Source organism: Vitis vinifera, chromosome 18, assembly GCF_030704535.1.
Source record: "Vitis vinifera cultivar Pinot Noir 40024 chromosome 18, ASM3070453v1".
Taxonomy (NCBI): Eukaryota; Viridiplantae; Streptophyta; class Magnoliopsida; order Vitales; family Vitaceae; genus Vitis; species Vitis vinifera.
Window position 1 is genome coordinate 79,183 of NC_081822.1, and position 23,782 is coordinate 102,964.

The following is a 23,782-nucleotide window of genomic DNA, read 5'->3' on the forward strand; positions in this document are numbered from 1 at the left end:
CATTATCTAAATCAATTTTAAGTTGTTTTATAAGTTTACAGTTTTAGGAATAGAAAAAAATATTTATTTTATAATTTTATTCACCCAAAATTTTTTTGAAAATAATTTTTGACTTTTTATATTAAAATTATTTTAATTAAATTATAATAATTTTTTTAAAAAATAAGTATTATCTAAACCAAATTTTAAGTATCTTAAAAAAAAAATTGAAATATTATCCAAATTAATTAAATAAACTGTATAATTGAGATGGTAAGAGTACTTTGAGAAAATAAAGTTTGACAACCACTTCTGTTAATCTATGGTATATGCATAAATAAGGTGCACGTGTAGAGATATTATGTGTATACGTGTGAATAAACTATAAATTTCACTGTGCATCTTATAAAGGACAACTGAGTGGTTTATATAAAAGAAGCGGAAGTAAAAATAGCCATGTATTTTTTATTTTCGTTTCCATATTTAAAAGGGAAGAGTAAATACAAGGAGCCACGGCTGTTTGGGGTGTACGATATCTCATAAGAGGGAATTGTAGGGGTTTAGTCTAATGCCACGAAGAAAAGTACGAAGCAGGAGATAGTCAACGCGAAGGAATCCGAGGTCAAGGCAGACAGGTGATTTCCAGAGACTAATTGCCGGTGTAGCATTTGTGTGCCATCGTTCATCGTACGCGGAGAAATTAGGATTGGGGAGTTTTATTATTTCCCCGTTTGGGGATTTGTATAGCTCGTTTCTTGTATTTATTTTTTTGTGGGTTCTCACCTAGGGGGGCTCCCTTGTAGCTTTAATCCACCGGCCGTTTGATCCAGAAGGAGGAAGGCACCCTCCAATGGTGAAGGAGACAGAATACTATGACGTCCTGGGAATCAGCCCCTCGGCGACCGAGGCAGAGATTAAGAAAGCTTATTACATCAAGGTAACTTTTTAATTTCCATACTTGTGATCGCATGCGATCACTCTCGCTCCACCGTGATTATCTCACTCGCAATTAACAGAGAAAGAGAGGTCCAAAACGGGTAGGTTTGCGATACTGCTGTTTGGTTTTATTTGAGAAAAAAATTAATAAGGATTTTCATTATCTTTTAGATCCATTAACGTAGGTCGAGGCATGGGGAAAAGTTAGATTCTTATTTTACTTATTTTGCTACTATATTTGAGCGAAAATTCAGAACCTGAAGTAGCATTGAATCCATTACTGGATTTAGGGGAAACCCAGATACAGACAAGAATTCTTAAGTTTTCGCCAGACTCTCCTTCCTTGATCCCTCCTCCCCGTTCCTGTTTTTCATCAATTCTTATTTGTCTTGTTTCTCCACAAAATTTTGTTTTCTCCCATAAAGCTGCAGTGCCATTTCAGCACAGTGCATTCAAGTGTGATGTTCCCTGTTTGTTTAATTAATTTGGGATTTAAGAAAAAATAGTCCAAGTTAAGGCTAGATCGGTTCTTGGTGTTAAAAGAGTGAGAGAGTCATGTAAGTGGGCTCATGCAGAGCACATTGTTGAGGCTAGTGTCAGATCATTCTCTCATTCTGGTAGATGAGGAAGGGATAAGATGAGGTAGCTTCCCTTTCAGATTTGAAAATATGTGGTTGAAAGTAGATGAGTTCAAAAACTTGAGGAAGAGTTGGTGGATGGAATATTGGTTTAGTGGTTTGTGCAGGTTTGTTTTGCCTTTAAAGCTGAAAGCATTGAAATTTAATTTGAAAGTATGGAATAAAGAGTTTTTTGGCAATGTATTTATAAGAAAGGATATGACTTTTATTCAGGTGGCCTTTTATGATGCAAAGGAAAGGGAATCTTCTCTTTTTCTTGAGGAGGTTGAAGCAAGAAGAACAGCTAGGGAAGAGTATTGTAAGTGGGCATCTTTGGAAGAAGTTTCTTCGAGACAAAAATTGAGAGAGATTTGGTTAAAGGATGGAAATAGAAACACTAAATTTTTGCATAAGATTGCTAATGCACATTGTAGAAGAAACTTTTGAGATAAAATAAAAATAAATGGGGTTTGGCTAAATAAGGAGATTGAGATTAAGGGATTGCTCAAGCTTATCGCAATTTGTTGTCTAATCCAGGAGTTTGGAGACCTAGTGTTGATGGGATGCCGTTCAAAGCCTTAGAGCGTCAAGAGGTTGATGGGTTTGAGGTGTCTTTCTCTAAGGAAGAGGTTTTTTGTGCGTTCTTAGAATTGAATAGGGACAAAGCTCCTAGCTTTGATAGGTTCTCTTTAGCCTTTTGGAAATTCTGTTGGTATCTTATGAAAGAGGAGGTTTTAGGCTTGTTTAGGGAGATTGGTGAAAAGTTTGAATGCCACTTTTTTTGTGTTAATTCGTAAGAAGGGTGGTGCCAAGGACAAAAGATTTCAAGCCTATCAGTATGGTTGGTGGGTTTTACAGGTTATTAGTTAAGGTATTGACCAATAGGCTAAGAAAGGTGATGGGAAGAGTAGTTTCCAAGTTTCAAAATGTCTTTATAAAGGGAAGACAAATTCTTGATGTGACTCTTATTGCTAATGAGGTTATTAATTCTATGCAGAGGAACAATTCTAGTGGTGTTGTTTGCAAATTAGACGTTAAGAAAGTTTTTGATCACGTTAACTAGGGATTCTTGCTAGATGTGATGGATAAGATAGGCTTTGGCTAGAATAGAATAAATAGTGCATTTCCACATTGAAGTTCTTTGTCCTTGTAAATGGTACCCTCCCTAGTTTCTTCCCGAGTTCCAAAGGATTAAATCAAGGAGATCCTCTCTCTCCCTTTTTGTTTGTGATGGCAATGGAGGCCCTTAATTGCCTGGTGGAGAGGGGTGCAGGGGGGGGGGGTGTTTGGCTAGGATACAAGATTGCGCTCATTGATGTGGCCCTCTAGGTTGAGGCGTTAAGGCACCTGTCTTTTTCTCATTCTTCTTTGGTCTTTTTGAAGGTGCGGGGCCTTTTCTTCTACTCATTTTCGGGAAAGGGTTTCGATAGGGGTCTGTGTTTCTAGTTGTGGCTCAAGCATGGAGATTTAGGAAGTGGAAGCTAGCTTTTGAGAGTGATTATGGTTGATCGTAGCTCTACAACATGTTTTTCTAGCGTGGAAAGGGCTTTGGTAGTGGTAGGAAATGAGAGCTAAGAAGAAAGGGACTCTAAGGTGGGGCGACTAGAGGAGGAAGAGACCAATGAGGGTTGGTAATTTAGTTGCCTTGCTTAGTTTAATAATTTTCTAGGCGTGTTGACTAAGGGCTATGAGGAGGAAATCTTAGTTTTGCTTAAAAAATGAAAATGAGGAAGGATCAGAAGACACAGATAGCTGGCATTAAAAGAAGTAAGATTGGGTCCTCAAGGTTTGATAGGGAGCTTAGAAGGTTGGAGTACTCAATTAAATTCAAAGGTTCGGGCAGTGGAAAAGTTCACTTTAAAGCAATGTTATCAAAGGGGATCGCTTGGGTCGCCTAAGCCATTAGGCAAGGTGGGGCAGATAAAAGTCGCTTCTTGAAGACCTAGGCAAGGCGGCTTCAAAGAGGTGACACCTAGGCGGTCGCCTTGTGATAAGGCGCAAAGTATAGAGGCAATTGCTTTGGACCATGAGTTAAGATTAAACATAGATTATAATTTCATTTAGTTTAACAAAAAATGAAATATTATATTATCAATCATAGTGATAATGAGATGGAAGACTATCAATATAGTCTTGGTGAAAGTGATGACAATTTTAATTTTAATGATGACTATGATGGTGATGCCCAAAGTTTCTTTAAAATGTTTATTATCTTATTTTGGTTTTTATTCTGATTTTTAGATGTTTGAAAAAGTAGAATATGCATTTAGATAGGATGGATATCTCTAAACAATATGATGCTTCTTATGATGTGGAGTATAATATTTAACACTTTGAAGATGACACTTGTATTGGTTAAGCATTGATGAGGTAAATATATGTATATTTTTCTCTTACTATTGTTAGGCTATCACATTATTTTTTGCCTTAGGCTAAAAAGAGTTTTATGACCTTGACATCACCATATGTTTTTGACAACACTGCTCTAAAGAGAGCTAAAGTTTGGTTTCTATTGGTAAATGAGGCTAAAAATTTTATCTTGGAATGTGAGAGGGGTTAACAATGGCGATAAAAATATAAAAATAAAAATAAAAAATAAAAAATCATCAAATCGATGATTACATCTCAGAGAGCGGATTTGGTCTATTTATAGGAAACCAAGTTCCAAAGTCTATCATGTAGTTTGATTCGTTCACTAAGGGTGGCTAGGTTCTTGGGGCAGGGTGCTCTGAATTCTCGGGGTATGGTAGAGGGAGTTCTAGTTTTATGGTATAATAGGGTGTTAGAGAGCTGAATGGTATAGAAATTGGAGAGCTTTCAATTTCCTATCAGTTTAAAAACATCGAGGATGGTTTTTGTTAGGTCTTTATAGGGGTGTATAGTTGTATGGATCAGAGGCTTAAAGAAGCTTCTTGGGAGGAGTTGGGGGCGATTAGAAGTTTGTGGTAGGATCCTTGGTGCATAGGAGGTGATTTTAATGTTATTCGATTAATAAGATAGTAGAATAGGGTTTCAAGGTTTTGTCCTTCGTAATGAGAAGATTTTCGAAAGTTATTGAGGAATTGGAACTGTAGGGTCTCCTCTTGCAAGGGGGTTCTTTCACATGGAGGGGAGGTTTGAACAATCAATCTTAGTAAAGATTGGATAGGTTCTTAGTTTTTGAGGATTAGGAATGTTATTTTAGTGGGATTGTATGGTGCCTTCTTCCTAGACCTATGTTTGACCACTTTCCAATTTTGTTAGCTAGTGGAGGCTTAAGGAAAGGTCCATTCCCATTCAAATTCGAGAATATGTCGTTAAAGGAGAATGATTTAAGGATTTGCTAAGAAATTGGTGGTTGGGTTTACATTTCAGAGGGTCTTTTAATTTATTTTCTCTGAAAATTTGAAAAAGCTAAAGGCTAAGTTGAAGGTTTGGAACAAGAAAGTGTTTGGGAATGCTATTGCTTGAAAGGATATGATCTTGAATTAGGCTATATTTTGGGATGCTATAGAAGGGACTAGGGCTTTGTTCGTGGAGGAGCAAAACTTTGGGAAGCAGGCTAAGGAGGAGTATAAGAAGTAGGTGTTGATGGAAGAAATTTCTTGGAGACAAAAATTAAGGGAGCTATGGTTGAAGGAAGAAGATAGAAATATGGGTTTTTTTTTTTTTTTTTTTTTTTCATAAAATGACCACTACACACAAGAGAAGAAACTTCATGGTGAAGATCAAGATCAATGGGGCTTGGGTAGTTGAGGAAAGAAAGATTAAAGAAGGGGTAGTTCAGGTGTTCCACTCTCTTTTGTCCAAAACAGGGGAGTGGAGATCAAGCTGCAATGGATTGTCGATTGAGGTTTTAGGAGGTGAGGATGCAGCGATGTTAGAGGTCTAGTTTTCCGAGGAAGAGGTGTTTTGTGCTCTCTTGGATCTTAGTGGGGATAAAGCCTCTAGTCTCGATGGTTTTTCTATGGCGTTTTGGCAATTCAATTGGGACTTTTTGAAGGAAGAAGTTATGGAGTTCTTAAGGAATTTCATGAGTAGGGCAGGTTTGTTAAGAGTATTAATACCTCTTTTTTGGTGCTAATACCTAAGAAAGGGGGAGTTGAAGATCTTAAGGATTCTAGGTCTATAAGCTTGGTGGGTGGTCTTTACAAGTTGTTGGCTAAAGTGTTAGCTAATAGGTTAAAGAAGGTGGTGGGTAAGGTGGTGTCTAGTTCCCAAAATGCTTTTGTGAAGAGTAGGCAAATCCTTGATGCTTCTCTAATTGCTAATGAAGCTATTGATTTGGTGTCGAAAGGCAATGATGATGGTATTCTTTGCAAACTTGATATTGAGAATGCGTATGACCATGTTAATTAGAACTTCTTAACTCTGTTGCTAGAAAAAATAGGTTTTAGTGTTAAGTGAGTCAGTTGGATTCAATAGTGTATTTCTACAGTGAGCTTCTTAGTTCTTGTTAATGGAACTCCTAGTTTTTCTCAAAGCTCTCAAGGTTTGAGGTGGAGGGACCTTTTCTTCTCTTATCTCTTTTTGATTGCCATGAAGGCCCTTAGTTGTTTGTTGAAGAGAGCTGAGGAGGTTTTTTGTCCAGTTGGAGGAGGAAAGGAAATGGAAGTCTCTTGTTTGATGTTTGCTAATGACACTTTAGTCTTCTATGAGCCTTCTCTAAATCAGTTGACTTATTTGAGTTGGTGGTTTGAGGCCATGTCGAGGTTGAGGGTTAATTTGGAAAAAAGTGAGCTTATTCTAGTGAGGAGAGTGGAGAATTTAGAAGAGCTGGCTCAAGAGTTTGGTGCGTGCTTGTCTTCTTACTTAGGTCTTCCTTTGGGTGTTCAATTCAAGTCTCTGGCAATTTGGAATGGCATAGAGGAGAGGCTTTGAAAAAGATTATCCATTTGGAAAAGACAATATATTTTCAATGAGGGTAGGTACGTTAATTCGTAGCACTCTTTCCAATATGCCTATTTATTTTATGCCCCTGCTTTGTATTCCAAGAAGAGTTAGATTGGGATTGGAGCAAATCCAAAGGGATTTTCTTTAAGGTAGAAAGGCCCTTGAGTGGAAGCCTCATTTAGTAAGGTGATCTATTGTTTGCTCCAATAAAAGGAAAGGTGGTTTGGGAGCGAGGAATTTTTTGTTATTGAATAAGTTCCTCCTATGCAAATGGAGTTGGTGTTTTGCAGTGGAGAGGGAGGCTCTTTAGAAGCTAGTCATTTGTGGTAAGTATGGGGAAGAAGATGGAAGGTGATGCTCCTGTGAAGTAAGTGAAAGGTATGAGGTAGGTTTATGGAAAGTCATCAGGAAAGAATGGGATATCTTGGGTGGTAATATGACCTATTTTATGAGTAATTGGAGGAGGGTGAGATTTTGAAAAGATAAGTGGTATGGTGACGATCCTTTGTGCATCTCTTTTCCCTTCTTATTTGCTATAGCGTTATCCAAGGAGGTTTGGGTAGAGAATGTTTGGAACCATTCAGAAGGGGGAGTATGGGCTCCTTGATTCTCTAAGTGGCTCAACGATTGGGAGGTGGTTGTTGTGCAATGTTTTTTTAAAGATTGCAAGGAAGGAGAGTGTGTAGGGATGTGGATGATCAGGTGGCTTGGACAAAATCAAAAGATGGTAAATTTACTATTAAATCTCTCTACAAGGCTTTGGAATTGGAAAGACAAGGTGATTTCCCTACAAGTGTAATTTGGAACTCATGTGTGCCACCAAGGGTAGGTTTTTTTGCTTGGGAGGCTACTTAGAATAAGGTCTTAACCTTGGATAGGATTTAGAGGAGAGGGTGGCCTTTGGCCAACCAATGTTACCTATGTCATTTAGAGGAAGAGTCACTTGATCACATGCTATTGCATTGCGATATGACAAGGATTCTCTGGCGCTTGTTGTTTTCTCTTTTAGGGGTGTCATGCGTGGGTCCTTCCTTTCTTAGTTAGAGAGACGTTATTAGGGTGGTACGATTCTTTTATGGGTAAGAAGAGGAAAAAGTGTGGAGAGCTTCTCCCCTATGCTTTTTCTAGACAGTTTGGAAAGAAAGAAACAATAAGGCTTTTGAAAATGAGGGGTGTTTGGTCCAAGGGTTTAAACTTTCTTTCCTTTGTGACCTTTAGGTTTGGGCTAAGGTGTATTTAGTTTTCGGACCTTTTTCCATTGTTGATTTTGTGGATTGGTTGTACTCTGTTTGAGGGGTTATTGTTTTCGTTGTTGTTCTTTTTTTCTTTCTTTTTCTCAGGCACTCTTAACCATCCTTTGTGTACTTCCTGTGTACTTTTGGGCCTTTTTTTGGAGTGCCTTGTTTTAATATATTGCTTTTTACCCATAAAAGAAAAAAAGATATAGGTGGATAGATGGTGGATAGATGGTGGGAGGAGGAACTCATGTGTTTTTCTTTTCCCACCTTGTAGGCCTTAGTTTTGAATAATGAGGCTTGGATGGCAGATGTTTGGGAAGAACATGTGGGGGGACAGGAGGGGTGGTGGCACTAAAACCCTTGTTTTGCTAGACATTTGAATGAGTGAGAGTTGAACATCATGGAGTTTCTTTTCTCAATGTTGCATGGGATGTTTGTGAAGAGGGAAGAGAAGGATGGGGTGAATGAGCTCAAGAAATGTTGCTTTCTCTATAAAATCTCTGTTTTCCATGCAGGAGCTAGGGTGGTCAGTTTTTAACCCCGAAGGCATTATTTAAAATTTCATGGGTCCTAACCAAAGTGAGTTTTTTCGCTTGTGAAGCTTGTTGGGGGAAGGTTTTGACTTTAGAACAACTCAAAGGAGAGGTTGGTCCTTGACAAACAAATGTTACCTTTGTAAAAGCAAAGTAGGGTTTATTGATCATATCTTTCCTTCTTCCTTCTTCACTGCCTTAAAGCTAGGGAGCTGTGACACTTACCTTTTGCTTTATTTTGAGTCACTTTTCTTCCTTTGTCAGTTAAGGAGGCTTTGTTAAGTTAACACGACTCCTTTGTGGGAAGAAAGTGAAAGGTGGTCTGGAGAGCTGTCCTGTTTTGTATTTTCTGGACTTTGTGAAACAAGAGAAATTGAAGAGCATTTGAAGTGTTCATCTGTGATTAATTTGTTGTCACGGGTTAGGATGTACATTACAGAAGGATCTTTGTGTTTGTTCAAGTTTGTAGATTGGGTGGGGTCTAATTGAACTTAGTAGACAGGATTTGTGAAAACAATGTTTAAGAAGTTTTTCCCTCCAACAAGACAAACTAATCTAGTTGACTGCTTACTATGTGCAAACAAAAACAAGCATGCTTCTGTCTCCATTGTTCTACCATAGTGCATCTCATTTATTTATTAATATAACCTAGCAAACACAAAGTACCTAACAATCCCTTCTGTACTTTGCACCTCTTGGCCATGGAAAGAACAACAAAGATGCAAAAGAAGAAGTAGGTTACCAACCATAATTCTACATAATTTTCTTTGGAAAAAAGACCAAAAGTACCAAGTGTGGAATAGGTTTTGTGTTTCATCTAATTTTACTGAAACTTTAAATTCATTAGTCTTAAAAGATGCTGTAGTTTTCAACATTTCTGGATCCCATGGTTAATTTTGTCTCCTGACCAGTGGTATTCCTAGAATTAAAGCTGCTCATGTACATGGGCATGTTTTCACAGAAAGTTCCTATTATCATCTGAAGATAGGAATGTGCATATCTGGCCACTATCCTCTTCTTTTGTCAGTTTATTTACTTTTGAATTTTTCCTGGTAGTTGTTGCAGAATTTTTCTCAGTTACTTCCACTTCAATTAACTATTCTGCAAGTTCATCCATAGGATAATTTTCTATTGGTGAGAAAAAAAAAATATTGGCAATTGAGAAAAAGAGGGGAAAATCCCATTTATAGATGAAGTGTTGGAAGAAAAAGGAACAAAGAAAATGAAAACACATAAATTACCAGCAAAAAGGTCTACAAAAATCCAATCTCTAAATCTTCAACATCGTAAGAAGTTGAGTTACCAAACTTTGAACAGTCCAGCTAAAAGTATTAAATAATTACTAGATTCAATTAACTTATTCTAAAAATATCTGTTAATTCACCATCAATTTAAGGTTCTAGGCTTGCTATAATTGCTGCTTTATGTACATCTGATGAATCATTTTTCTTTGTGGCTTGAAGGCACGGCAGGTCCATCCAGATAAAAACCCCAATGATCCTCTTGCTGCACAAAATTTTCAGGCAAGACCTCTACTTATCGTTATAAACTTCCTTATTGTTTTCTTTAAGAAGAATTTGTTGTTTACTTGACATTTTGTTTTGTTTGGATTTGCACCTTAAAAGCTTCAATTATGGCATGAACGATGTACCTTGGGGAAAAAAAGTAAGGACAATAAAAGAACAAAGTTACCATATCTAATGCTGAAACAGTAAAATATTTCAGCCCAATCATATGCCACAAACACACATGTTGCAGAATGAGTTTCCCTCTATAAGACAAAAAAAATTGTACTTTGATAGGCAAAGAGAATGAAGATGATATTAAAAGTGCCTAATAGAGAAAGTGGGCACATCCAAGTAGATTGGGAGTATAGAGAATGCATTAAAGGCAAACAAAAAACACCTCTAGAAACTACAAAGAAGTATGCTACTTATCATTAACTATAAAACCATTTGCAGAATCCTGTGAAGTAAGATCAAACCTCCAAGGGATCATTAGATGTCTTTTTTTTCTTTTTTCTTTTTGATAAATAAAAACCAAATTCATTAAAAAATAAAAAACGCTCCAAGGACACTACAAAGTATACAAGAAGATAGGGCCTAAAAACACAGAAACGGGAAAAGAACCCTTACAATAACTCCCTCCCTTAACCAAAACCCAGCCACTCAATAAAATAAAAAAAAGACCAAAAATCTATCTCTAAGTACTGCTTTACTCAAAAGAACAAATTACTAAGAAAGAACATCTTTAGAAAAAGAGTAGAATGCTCCTCATTATTAAACACCTTGAGATTTCTTTCCTTCCAGACCATCTAAAAAATACATAATGGAGCTACTCTCCAAACTTTTTTTTTCTTTTTTTTTGCCCACAAACGAACCATTCCATAAGTGATCATTAGATGTCATTGTACTCCCTCCATAAACACCAAAAGGACAATTGGAATTTTTTTGTTTGAAGGAAAAAGGATGATGCTTACACTATTCTATCATAGCTACTAGTAGGTAGCACCATCTTAATATAACAAAGATATTGGAGAGATGACCTTTAGCATTGACTAGACTTTAATTGTGCAAAGATTTCACAAATAGTCTGACATGTTAGTTTAGCTCGAGGGTAGTTCTCTCTAGCAATATGCTAAACATGCCAAGTTTGAACTTCCCCAACATGTTAGTTTTTAGGTTTTTTTTTTTTTTTTGATAGGTAATTTTTTCCCCCATTGTGACTTGAACCTAGAACCTCCCACAAGCCCTCCCATCCCTTTATCACTTAAGCTAAGCCTTCAGTGTATGTTATAGTAAAGCTCTCAAGTGTACATTTGACTACACAAAAGATTTAAAGTGATATTTATCCATTTAAATGTATACTTCAATGGATCGGTGTCCTTTTGCACACTTACGTTGATAGTTTATATATCTGGGCATATCATGGTTTTGATGTTTCTAGAGAAGGCCATCACCTCGATTTACTAGTGTTCTTTTGCACATTAACGTTGATATTTTATACAATGTGTATACCTATACAGGCCTTTTGTTGGGTGGTTTTAGTATATTCTATCTCTGCCTATCATAAAAATAATAATAATAAAATAAATAAATAAATAAATAAATAAATAATAAAAAATGAGGCTGATAATTTATGTGTGTAGACATACAATGGTTTTGGCTTTCTTGTAAAAGGCAATTACATAGAGCTGGTCCCATCAAAGTTGGGGCTAGGTAGTTCATCGTGGAAAGAAGGATTTTACTATTATCGTTTTGAGGCTTCTAGTGAAAGGTGACCTTTGAGGGATGATCAGAACATTGATCTAGGGAAATAGAGGGAGAGAAGGAAAAACCCAACTTTTGGTTTCTGAATCAATAGGATTAAAAGAGGTCTTCATATGAATACCATCCCCATTGATAGGCTTAGTTTTCACACAGATGTTGATCCTGCTAATCAAGCTCTTCATAAAAGATCATAGCTTGCTCCAATGCCAAAACTGAAGTAATCTCTGCTAGGGTTCTTTAAAATAATAAAACATGGTTGCAGCAGTTATCAAATGCATAAATTCACCAACCTTGGGTTTTGTGGGGGTGGGGAATATTTATTTAGTTTTTGAAGACAAGGGGAAAAGGGAGGGGGGAGAGGTTGGGATTTGAAGAGAGTTCCTTATAGTCTTGTTAAAAGCCTAAAAACAAGTGTCTTGATAGTGTTATATGATAATTTGGGCCTTATTAATCAAGACTTTTAGTCCTTTTTAGAGATTGGAAGGCTGCCATATTTCCTCTCACCCTGGCTTTAGGTAAATATTAGTAAAGATACCCCTAACCACTATCCTAATTCTAAAAAATTCTTGTAAATGCTAAGTTGCATGGGCATTCTTGATGTAGTTTTACATGTTTTCCTTCAGTAAATTATTTATTTTGTTGTGAGTCGTGACATACATAAGATTCAGAGCCAGCAATTTTCAATCTTAATAGATGTTTATTTATGATTTTGAACTCATTTTCCATAAATTACTTTTATTCTGAGCCTGATTTTTGGGAATTGATAGTGCTGAAAATCATCAGTACAATTCTATTAAAAAGTTTCATTCATTTGGATGCAGGTTTTGGGGGAGGCTTACCAAGTATTGAGTGATCCATCCCAGCGGCAGGCTTATGATGCTCATGGGAAGTCAGGAATTTCAACGTGAGCTGCTTTTTCTTAATTTATGACTAAAATGAATTATAGGAGTGTGGGCTTATATGTGGATCCTCATGAAATTATGGTAATTTGATATTCATTTTCTGATACTAATTTTCATATTTTCTTTTGTTGCAGAGATTCCATTATTGAACCTGCAGCAATATTTGCAATGCTTTTCGGTAGTGAGCTTTTTGAGGAATACATAGGCCAGCTTGCAATGGCCTCAATGGCTTCACTGGACATTTTTACAGAAGGCGAACAGTTTGATGCTAAAAAGTTGCAAGAAAAAATGAGGGTACAATGTCCTAGTATCTCATGAATTGGATTTTCAGATTATTTTTCTTTTATAATTACGTTTTGTGCTTGTTAATTGTTTGTTTTTATTTTTTGGGAGAATTGAACTAGGTTTTAAATAGAAACAAGAAGAGAAAGGAATTAGTTAAAAAAAAAAAAGAATTTTAGCACCATGAAGAGTCCTACTTTTGAATGATCTTTCTTTTCTTCCTCCATCTCTCCCCTATTTTCTTGGTTTGTATCTCTTTCAGAACCCAGACTTTCAATATGTTCCTTCATTTTAAACAAATAATGTTTCCTTTATTCCAAATGTATGAAGTTGCAATCAAGGAAGTGACTCGAATAACTTTCTTAGCATTTATGGTTTATTTTTCTCATTTCCCTGAATCTTTTCGCCTTTTTCTCTCCCCCTTTATCCCTCTTTGCTTATTTTAAATCGCATAAGTCATACATTCAACATTTGTGATTTCCATTTGGTTCATCTACAATAATCTAACAATATTGGGTGTCTTTGTTTGGCGGGAATGATTTGATAGTTTGAGAATCTTTTATTCCATTAGTAACTCATTCTGGGCCTTAGTTGCAGGTAGTAGTCTGGAATGGAAATGAAATTTTCATTCTCATTCCATACTAACTCCATCTTTTTTCATTTCTTCCCACCCTTACTAATTCTTATTCCTTCTACAAATAGGAAAGAAGAAAAAAGAATAGCAAGATATCTATACAAAAAATGATAGTGAGATATAGAAAAAAAGGATGAGTAACAAACAAAAGTTCTTGCCTTTATTAAATTTTATGTTTGATGCTATTTTGATTAGGAGAAAGTGGAAATATTTGGTTACTAAGACATACAATAAGAAAAGGAGAGAGAGAAAGAGTGAATTTTTACTTATTATGTTTCCAAGTTTCATCTTTTGGAAGAAGGTGATTATAGGGAAATATGCGGAGGAAGAGGGTTTTGGTGCTTAAGAAGAGTTAGAGAAAGGTGTGGAGTGGGAGTGTGGAAGACAATAAAAAAGCAAGGGGGAGACTTTTAATAGTAGAATTGGTTTTAAGGTTAGCAATGGGAGGAGAGTAAAATTCTGAAAGGATAAGTGGTATAGGGTACTTACCCCTTGCAGAGGCTTTCCAGTGTTGTTTTCCATAGCGACTAACAAAGATGTATGGGCAATTGATGTGTGGGAGCAAGAGTGGGAAAGGGGTATTTGAAACCCTTGTTTTTCAAGACAAATCCATATCTGGGAGCTAAATGGGGTGGAGGCTTTCTGTTGGAGATTGCAACTGCAGAAAATTAGCAAGGATGTTAAGGATAAAATGGTTTGGTTAGACTTAGAGTGCAATTAAATCTCTCTACTCTTCTTTATCCAAGGATGTTGAGGATAAAATGGTTTGGCTAGACCCAATTTTGAATCCTTGGGTCTCATCAAGAGTAAACTTTTTTGCTTAGGAAGTTGCATGGAAGGCAATATTGATGTCGGATCAGCTCAAAAGGAGATGGAAGATGCTAAATAGATGCTATATGTGGAAAAGAGAAGACGAAACAGCTAAAACAGTCATCTTGTTAACAGATCGGGTAATGCACTCCTTAATAAGGGTTGCTCTCTTGAGCTGGCATGGATCTTTCTTTGGGAAAAAATGAAGAAAGCTTGGAGAGTTACTCCTTTATGTCTATTCTAGACCATATGGACAGAGAGCATTTAAAAATATTGAAAAAGCAGATCAAGCGGTCAAACAATCATTTGTGTATAATTTTTTGGAGTAAGAGAGTAGATAGGAGATTACTCTTTGTTTGTGGTAGACTTTATTGATTGGTTGAACTCTATGTGGTGTGTGAGAATTTTTTTTTTTAATGTGTGTATCCCTCCAATAGTGTGGTCTTTTGCATACACTGTTTATACTTTAGAGTTTAGTGCCTCCTTTTGTTAGCTGTTGTTTATTTCAGGAATATAATGATTATTTGTCTATGAATTTTTTGTATTATTTTTTTGGACACAAAGTAGGTAGTTTCTACTTAATTACTGACAAAACATAAAGCAAAAGGGAGAGAATTGATTTCTTGATTTCTTGCTTTGATTTGCTTCATGATCAATAAGATGGAAACATATTTCCTCTCTGCCTTAACAACTGATTGAATTCATAGCCATGTACTCAGCATTTACAAGCAATATGAATTTAAACTTATTTGCTTTTTGGAAACCTGCATTTTGCTGTTGTTTGTATTACAGTTTGGCATGTCCTTAGATTTAGGTTTACTTTTCAGTGGATGATTCATGCAGATTTCTTCTGGCTGCAGGTTGTTCAAAAAGAAAGAGAAGAAAAACTTGCTGACATACTGAAGGACCGATTAAACCAATATGTTCAAGGGAACAAAGAGGATTTTGTTAATCATGCTGAAGCTGAATTATCAAGGCTCTCAAATGCAGGTAAAATTTTATTAAGTCCATGCTTCTGGTGTTGTGAGATTGTGTGACATGGAAACTTGCAAGCAAACAAACTAGTTTTGTTTTTCAACTAATTAATTTACACTCTCATTTCATGACAACATTTTTACCTATAAATTTTACTATAAAGTAATAGGAGTACTCAAAATTTCAAACTATTTGATGTCAATGAGGGTAGTGATTAGTATCGTTGTGTAAGTTAAAGAAAATTCATTTAAACCAGGGTGAATTATTAGTCTATTTAGAAGAAGGCTTTCTAGGCTTTCGTAATTCATCAAGCAACTTAAAAGTGGGGCTTCAGATGAGTGCAGGTATATCTAGGGAAAGTTTAATCTTTGAAAGAAACATTGCTCAACTTGTCCACATATTTTTGCACTTTTTTGTTTTCATCAGACTGCTTTTCTCTATCCTTATCAATGCAAAGTCAAAAGAGGTTTTTTTCTGATCAAGTTCATGCTCTGTTTGCTACAGCTTATGGTGTTGATATGTTGAATACAATTGGCTATATATATGCAAGACAGGCGGCTAAAGAGCTTGGGAAGAAGGCGATATATTTGGGTGTGCCGTTCATTGCTGAGTGGTTCAGAAACAAAGGCCACTTCATAAAATCCCAAGTAACTGCAGCAACTGGTTAGCGCACACTAGCTTCAATGGCCAATAGCCATGTTTAGTTTGTTCTTTTTCTTTTCTTCTTTCTTTCTTCTCACAAGTGTTACTAAATTATGCTTGGGCACCCTGGATTGTTGTTGATTTATATTTGAACATTATAGCAGCTGCTCTAATCATTGTTAATATTTTTGTCCTTTGGTATTGATTGATTGTGGTCAATTAAAAATTTTCAGTGCATGTAGAGGAACTCAGAGAATGAGTTCTGGGTTTGATCTGGCCAGGTTTCTGTTACTTATCTGTTGGCATTTCCAACCAGTCAGATTTTCATCACCTTATTCTTGATTTTTCAAAATCTCTTATTTTCTTTTCTGTTTTGTTCATGACACTAATTTTTATTTTTGTAGTTTCCTGATTACAACCTTTTCTTCAATATTCTCATTATGTACGAGGCCATAACCTAGTCATCTTGTGATCTAGCCTATTTTAATTTCTGAAATTATATAATTGTGCATGTGACTATCTGCATGATTTGTTCATGCACATTAATAACTTTGTTTCCTCTAGTCCCAAAATTGTGGGATTTAACAGGCTTAGTCAATCGAATATTTTTTGTCTGGGAAGTTGCTGCTTAAGATAAATATTTCTATGGCTTGGTGAAGTGCTTTTTTCTTGCTGCTACTGCTGGTAGGTGCTATTGCTTTGATTCAACTGCAAGAGGACATGAAGAAGCAGCTGAGTGCAGAAGGAAACTATACGGAGGAAGAGCTTGAAGAATACATGCAATCTCACAAAAAGCTAATGATTGATTCTCTGTGGAAGCTTAATGTAGCTGATATTGAAGCTACTCTTTCTCGTGTTTGTCAGATGGTTGTTTTACTATTAGCTGTTATTTTTTTTGGGTGTTTCCTACTGCTAGATATATAATGCTTTATCCAGTTTGTCTGGTGGTAATCTATTAAAGGACTGTTGCAGGTTCTTCAAGATAACAATTGCAAGAAAGAGGAGCTTCGTGCACGGGCAAAGGGATTGAAGACTCTGGGAAAAATTTTCCAGGTTGCAACTCCGTCCTCAACTTTGTGTGGTTTAGAAATTTTTTTTGTTTAAATGCCTAATACTTTTGGAACCATGATATGCATATATAGAGGGTTAAATCATCCAATGGGAATGAGGATGAAGCTATGCTAAACAGTGCAGTCCATAAACTGAATGGAAGTGAACCAAGCCATGATGCTTGTTCTCCTAGTACCTCACCAAAATCTTCAAACCTTGAGGAGCAGTCTTATACTGCATTTGCATCACAGGTAACATTTTTTTTTTCTCCTCACTGATAATGTGATCATGTTCATTATGCAAGATATATTAGGATCATTTTTATGATCACATGAAAATTTCAAAATTTAAATGTCACAAGGTGGATTGATTAAAAATAAAGAAAGAAAAATAATCACTAAGAAATTCCAATTAAAAAGTCTGTAAAGAGTAAACTCAAACTTGGTGCAGATTAAGTGGACCCCCTTCATTTATAAAATTTTGATCTTGTTAGATAACTATGTATAAATTGAAAATTGGCATACCTTTGTTTGAAACAAGGCTACCAAGATAATACAGAAAATTGGTTTCTTTTTGTGTTTACTGGTCCATAGAGGATTTAGTTTCAAGTGATGGATGATATACTTGAGAAGGCATGGTCTATAATCTAATTAATTTTCATCAATAATGGCATCAAATTTCTAATCACCAAAAAGATTTCAGAATAAAAAATGGAGGGAGGAAAAAGGGTTACCTTCATCAAAGAACAATTCTAATTTAGAGTCTTCTCTATCCATTAATAAATACCCAATCAGTTGCCACCAAAAAGAATAGTAGTGAAATGCATTCACATGTGTGTGTGGGAGAGAGGGGGCTCACTTATTTGCACATGTCACATATATATGTACACACATTACATGCAAAGAGAATTTTTACAACGAAGTGGGGAAGTTAAAAAGTAGGAGAAAGACACACATTCATATGTCTACATACATATGCTTTCCATATATACAAGAGAGAGAATTATAGAGTATAGAGAGTTAAAATATTTGAAAAGTCACATTGCTAATTTTTTGGGAGAGAAAAAGGAAATACTAATTTTAGAAGACAAGCGCACTTTAGTAAGAAAGGACATGAGTGTTTCATGGTCCTCAATCTCCAAATTAGTGAGGTTGTGACAATAATTAAGGTTTCAAGAAAAAAAAAAAAAGAGGTGTTGCCAATAATGGCTAATACAGTGAGACTTTTTATTGTGAAAACTCTATAAAAAGTTGAAAATTGTGAACACAAAGGTTGATATAAATCTTAAAACCCTAGAAATGAACTCTAGCCCTATCATTAATCACCAAGTGAGTGTGTAGAAAAAATTTGAGAAACCTATGCAATGACCTTCCAAGGGCACCGATGTGACCATTTGATTGAAATGTTGGTGTCCTATTCATTAGGATGTGTTCTATAAATGCTCCAATAATCTAATACCAAAGGGTATAACTTTCCTTAGGGAGCCTCCAAAGTCACTTCCCTTAGAAAGCATGATTCTTTAAAGAAATATTCCTAAACCTCAAATCTCTAGACTCCTTAGGCCTACACATTAGGTCCCAACAAATATGGTGATCCTTTTTACCCTACTTGACCCCTAACCAAAGAAAATCTTTTTGCAATTTCTTAGTCTTTGATGTTACTGATGCTTGAATCTTGAAAGAGACAAGAAATTGCTTGGCATGTGAGATAGACATAACTGAATTAGGATTACAATGTTGACTCTAGAAGAAAGGTAGGAGTAATTGGATGGATAATACTGTTGTGTGCACCATTGCTTTTTTCATCTTACCTTTTTTTTTTTTTTTTTTTTTTTTTGAGAAATGAAAAATAATTAGAAAGTAGGAAAATTTGTTGAGCACTAGAAAGATACATAATAATTATGAGAGAGATTTAATAATTATTACAATGCTTAAGAGTTCTTTTAGATTTTTTTAATGGATTTTGACTTCCAATTAAGTTATTAAAGTGTGAGAGGAGAGAGATTTACTAGGATTAGATAGCTTACTTTGGAATGGATGCAAGAGTTAGGACCTTCATTCTTTGTTTTAATATTTTTTTCCTAAATTTTTCTAGAGAGAGTAGCAACAAAACTTTTAACTTTCAATCAAGTTATTAAACTATAAGGTCATGTTTGGAACAGTGGAATTGAAAATGAGAATGAGAAACCAATTCTATTCTCATTCTTTAATGTGTTTGGATTGTTTTTTAAAATGAAACTAAGAATACAAAATTCATTAGTATGAAAACAAAATCTCACTCTTACTAGGATTTTGATTCCCATCTTCTACATCTTATTATGATTCACCACTATTTCCATTCCTATTCCCACATACTAAATACACCCTTAAGACATGTTTGATACGAGGAAATGAGGAGTGGGAATGAACATCTCATTCTTTTTCTTATACATTCCCATGTTTGGATAACTTAAATGACAATATGAATAGAATAAAAAATTTCTAGTTGGAATGGAATCTCACTTAAAAGTGAGATTTCAATTAATCTTCAACGAGAGGTATTTTGATTCCCTTGGTGTAGGCAATGATATAGAACATCTTAAATTATTGTATGATTTTTTAGTTTTGTATGATTTTTTACGATTAATTTTTATTTATTAACTAAATATTATTTTTCTTAATCTTATTATTTAGAAAGAAAAAAAAACTCTCAGGTGGTGCTTTGGGATGAAAAGGAGAAGGTTATAGCTTTGTCCATAAAAGAGACTGAAGCCAAAAAGGAGGCAAAGGAGAATTATAGAAAATGGGTGCTCAAGGAGGAAATTTCTTGGAGACAGAAATCAAGGGAGGTGTGGTTGAAGGAGGGTGACTGCAACATCAGTTTTTTCCATAGGATGACGAATGCACATGGAAGAAGAAATTGGTTAGCCAAAGTGAAAGTGAATGGTAGTTGGTATACTGAGGAGAAGACATAAAAGCTAGTGTGGTTGGGGCGTTTCAAAATCTTTTATCCAAGGCAAGGAAATGGAGACCCTGTCTAGATGGTTTAGCCTTTAAGATTTTAGACAACCATGAGGCTGAAAGGCTAGAGCTTCCTTTCTCGGAAGAAGAGGTATTTGCTGCTCTCTCTGATTTGGGCAAAGATAAAGCACTAGGTACGGATGGGTACACTATGGTGTTTTGACTTTTTAGTTGGGAGTTTGTGAAAGAAGAGGAGATGCGTTTTTTAGGGAGTTCCATGAGGGGGGCACATTTGTTAAGTCACTAAATACTACTTTTCTGGTTCTTGTTCCAAAGAAAGGTGATGTTGAAGACTTGAGAGATTTTAGGCCAATCAGTCTAGTGGACAGTAAGTTGTTAACTATGATGTTGGCCAATAGACTTAAGAAGGTAATGGGCAAAGTGATCACAAGTCCCAAAACGCTTTTGTGGAGGGTGGACAGATTTTAGATGCAGTTTTGATCGCTAATGAGATCGTAGAGTCAAGGTTGAAAAGCAATGAAGGCAGTGTTCTTTACAAGTTTGACATTGAGAAGTCGTACGATCATGTAAACTGGTATTTCTTGTTTTCGATGCTAAGGAAAATGGGCTTGGTGGAAAGATGGATTAAATGGGTAGAATGGTGTATCTCAACAGCAACTCCGTTCCAGTAAACGGATCCCCAACTAGTGCTTTTCAAAGTTCAAGGGGATTGAGACAGGAATTTCCTCTCTCCCCTTATTTATTTATGATTGTCATAGAGGTTTTTAGTTATCTCTTGAAGAGGGCGGAGAGTGGTAGTTACTTCTCTTGGTGGAGGGTGAGAGGCAGGGGTGGTGTTAGGATTCAGATCTCTCATTTATTATTTGTTGATGATACTCTCATGTTTTGTGTGGCATCGCAGGACTAGGTGACTTTTTTGAGTTGGCTTCTTATGTGGTTCAAGGCTTATTCTAGTTTGAGAATCAACTTGGAAAAAAGTGAGCCAATTCTTGTGGGGAGGGTGGACAATATTGATGACTTGGCTTTGGAGTTGGGGTGTAAGGTGGGCGGTCTCCCTTTCTGTTACTTGGGTATTCCTTTGGAGCTCCTTTCAAATCCGTGATAGTTTTTGGATGGGATTGACGAAAGATTTCACAAAAAGTTAGCCATGTAGAAAAGACTGTGTATCTCGAAAGGAGGGAGGCTCACTTTAATTTGTAATACTCTTTATAATATGCCTATCTATTTCATGTCTCTCTTTTGCATGCCAAGGCAAGTGAGGTTGAGGTTGGAGAAGATTTAGAGGGATTTCCTTTGGGGTGGTGGCGCTTTCATGCAGAAACCACATCTAGTAAGGTAGAAGACGGTCTGTTCGGAGAAAAAAAGGGGGGCTTGGGTGTGAGGTGCTTCTTTGGGATGAACAAAGCCCTCTTGTGCAAGTGAAGTTGGTGTTTTGCCAACGAAAAAAAGGCTCTTTGGAAGCAAGTCATTAGTCAAAAGTATGGAGAAGATGTTGGGGGATGGCAGTTCCGTGAGGTGAGAGAAAGGTATGGTGTTGGGTTGTGGAAAACCATAAAAAAGGAGTGGGATTTTTTGAGTAGTTGATTGTCTTTCCAAGTGGGAAATGGTCGGAGAGTGAGATTCTGAAAGGACAAGTGGTGTGGCGATGAGCCACTTTATGATTCTTTCTCTTCCTTATTTGCCCTTTCCTTGTCTAAGGAAGCTTGGGTGGTGGAGGTTTGGAACCCTAACGGTGAAGAGGGTGGTTGGACCCCTAGATTCCCTAGGCCCTTTGATGATTAGGAAATGGAAAGTGTGGAACGCTTTTTGTTAAGGCTCCAAGCAACGCACAGGGATGTGTATGACAGAGTGATTTGAATAGCCTTGAGGAGCGGGAACTTTTCGATTGAATTTCTCTATTCGATTTTGGGGCCCGGTGATCCTCTTTTGTTCCCTAATAGCATCATTTAGAGATCTTGTGCGCCACCTAAGGTGGCTTTCTTCGCTTGGGAGGCGACTTGGGGGAAAGCCTTAACTCTGGATCAGGTCCAAAGGAGAGGGTTTTCTTTGGCTAACAAATGTTTTCTTTGCCACCCCGAAGAAGAAATTGTCGATCTATTCTTCTTCATTGTGCAAAGTCGCAGGTTCTTTGGCATCTGATTTTTTTCTCTCTTTGGGGTATCTTGGGTTCTCTCTTACCCGATTAAGGAGACTTTCCTTGAGTGACATGGGTCCTTCATGGGTAAAGTTTGTAAAAAGGCTTGACAGGTGACCCTTTATGTATATTTTGGTCAATGTGAAAGGAAAGGAATTTGTTAGCATTTGATAATAAGGAGTTATCGGTCCAAAGGCTGAAAAACTTTTTTGTATGTAATTTAAGGTCTTGGTCTAGGGTGTCTATAGATATGAGCCCTAATTCTCTTGTTAGTTTCATTGATTGGTTAGACTCTAAGGGCAGATGATGTTTTTTATTTCTTTCCCTTTCCCTATTGGGTGAACCTTTAGACTTCTGTTGTATACTTCCTGTATACTTGGGGCGTTGTTTTGGCGTCTTCTCTTTATATATAGACTTTTTTATCTTACCTATCAAAAAAAAAAAACCCTCTAAACAGATGTTCTTTTAAGATGAAAATAAAAAATTATTTTAATCCATGTAAAAAAATATTGTTGTCAATTTATTTCCTTTTTTATTCACATTCCCTTTGTTACCAAACATTGAGATAAAAATAAATAATCATTCCTTGGTGCATTCACATTCAAGAATTGGAATCATTAAATTCATTTTTTATTCATGGAGAAATAGGAATGGAAACAATATCTTTTTTCTTGTTCCCCATTTCCACATACCAAATGTGACCTTAGAGTAGAGAATTTTCAAAATGGAGGGAGATTTGGACCAGAACTGAGCCTGATTAGATGAATGCTGCTGCTGCATGGACATTTAAGAAGTTGAATTTATACTTCCACATGCTATAAATAACCTGTTATTCCATTTTCACTAAATGCTAAAAAAGTGCCATGAGGATTTTACATCTGATAAATAGGGAAAACTTATGCGCCTTAACATATTTCTCCTTCCTTTTCAATGTATCTGTATTGATTAATTGTCTTTCGTCCTTTTCTTACTTTTTTAAACAATTGGCAGTTCCAGAGCCCGTATGTGGAGGCTCCCCAATTTGCAGGTGCTCAGTATAACTACAGTAATTTTCCAATGCCGACAGCTCCGCCTGGTGCCCAGAGAGATTCTTCAACAGGCAGAGAGTGAAGGTGAAAAAAAAATTGATCTCATTTGGGAATTGCCTGTAGTACGACACTTATTTGATGTATCATTACTGTTATTGGTATAGGGAGAGGGGTTTGAGGTTTCCTGTGTTGGATACATGTCTGTTAAGAATAGATAATACCATGCTGGGATGCATATCTCTGGTTCAGGTGAGGAGACATGCTGGCTGTATTGTATTTATGGAAGACTCGTATTTATATACATATAGAGAGGAAGAGAGATTTGTAGAAGGGTAGTGTCTTTCGCTGTCACTCGTCAGCTACGATTGGACTGCCTTGTGATTTGAATGTTGTATTTTGTTGAAGTGGCACCTTTGCATTTTGGATTCAAGCGTGTAGGGGTTAGATTCAGTGCTTCCTTGAAGAGAAATTTCGGCCAAACAAATTGAATATGCAGTCAGAAATTTGAATTGACCGATTTGTGAAGAAATTCACACTTGATTGTGTAATTTTTTTTTCCTGATATATACACAAATGATATTTGAACCTAGATCTACGCCAACTTTACTCATCCTTCCACGAGCAGGTGGTTATTAAAATATCGCAAGCGTAACTTCGAGATATATTACAAATTTACAACTGCGAGGATTAGGACACAGGTGTATAGGAACAGCTATAATAAAAAAAGAAAGGCAACACTGTAGGATAAACCAGCTAAAAGAAAGTTAAACCAACCCTCATTGGAGGTTTCAAGACGTCCAGGTTTTCCTTGAAATTAAAATGTCACATAAAATTACTTAATTTCAATTAAGGTCGAGCTGGTGGAACGCTCTCGCACGAAACAAGTATTAAATAGCGCTACACTTTCTAATTGAGTTTATG

General features: G+C 36.3%; 1 protein-coding gene across 4 annotated transcripts; it reads left to right on the forward strand.

Moving 5' to 3' along the window:
* The first annotated feature begins 463 nt into the window (after positions 1-463).
* On the forward strand, positions 464-23,265 carry LOC100259812 (chaperone protein dnaJ 10). 4 transcript variants are annotated; one of them, XM_002278140.5, is made up of 11 exons: positions 464-614; positions 783-916; positions 9,639-9,698; positions 12,266-12,348; positions 12,481-12,640; positions 14,933-15,062; positions 15,552-15,710; positions 16,378-16,556; positions 16,662-16,742; positions 16,832-16,990; positions 22,824-23,265. In XM_002278140.5, the coding sequence occupies exons 2-11, from the start codon at positions 830-832 to the stop codon at positions 22,941-22,943; spliced, it is 1,218 nt and encodes a 405-aa protein (XP_002278176.1). In that variant the 5' UTR covers positions 464-614; positions 783-829; the 3' UTR covers positions 22,944-23,265. The 4 variants fall into 4 exon arrangements, with proteins under 4 accessions (XP_002278176.1, XP_010664052.1, XP_010664053.1 ...); XM_010665750.2 differs by having other exon boundaries at positions 481-614; positions 767-916; XM_010665751.2 differs by having other exon boundaries at positions 489-666; positions 767-916.
* The last annotated feature ends 517 nt before the right edge of the window (positions 23,266-23,782 follow it).

What these genes read in the sequence shown, in the direction of transcription:
- LOC100259812 (XM_002278140.5), top strand. Translation starts at nt 830, where the DNA reads ATGGTGAAGGAGACAGAATACTATGACGTCCTGGGAATCAGCCCCTCG. An exon ending in CCAAGTAACTGCAGCAACTG is followed by an intron (nt 15,711 to 16,377) that starts GTTAGCGCACAC and finishes TACTGCTGGTAG; the next exon opens with GTGCTATTGCTTTGATTCAA. An exon ending in ATACTGCATTTGCATCACAG is followed by an intron (nt 16,991 to 22,823) that starts GTAACATTTTTT and finishes AACAATTGGCAG; the next exon opens with TTCCAGAGCCCGTATGTGGA.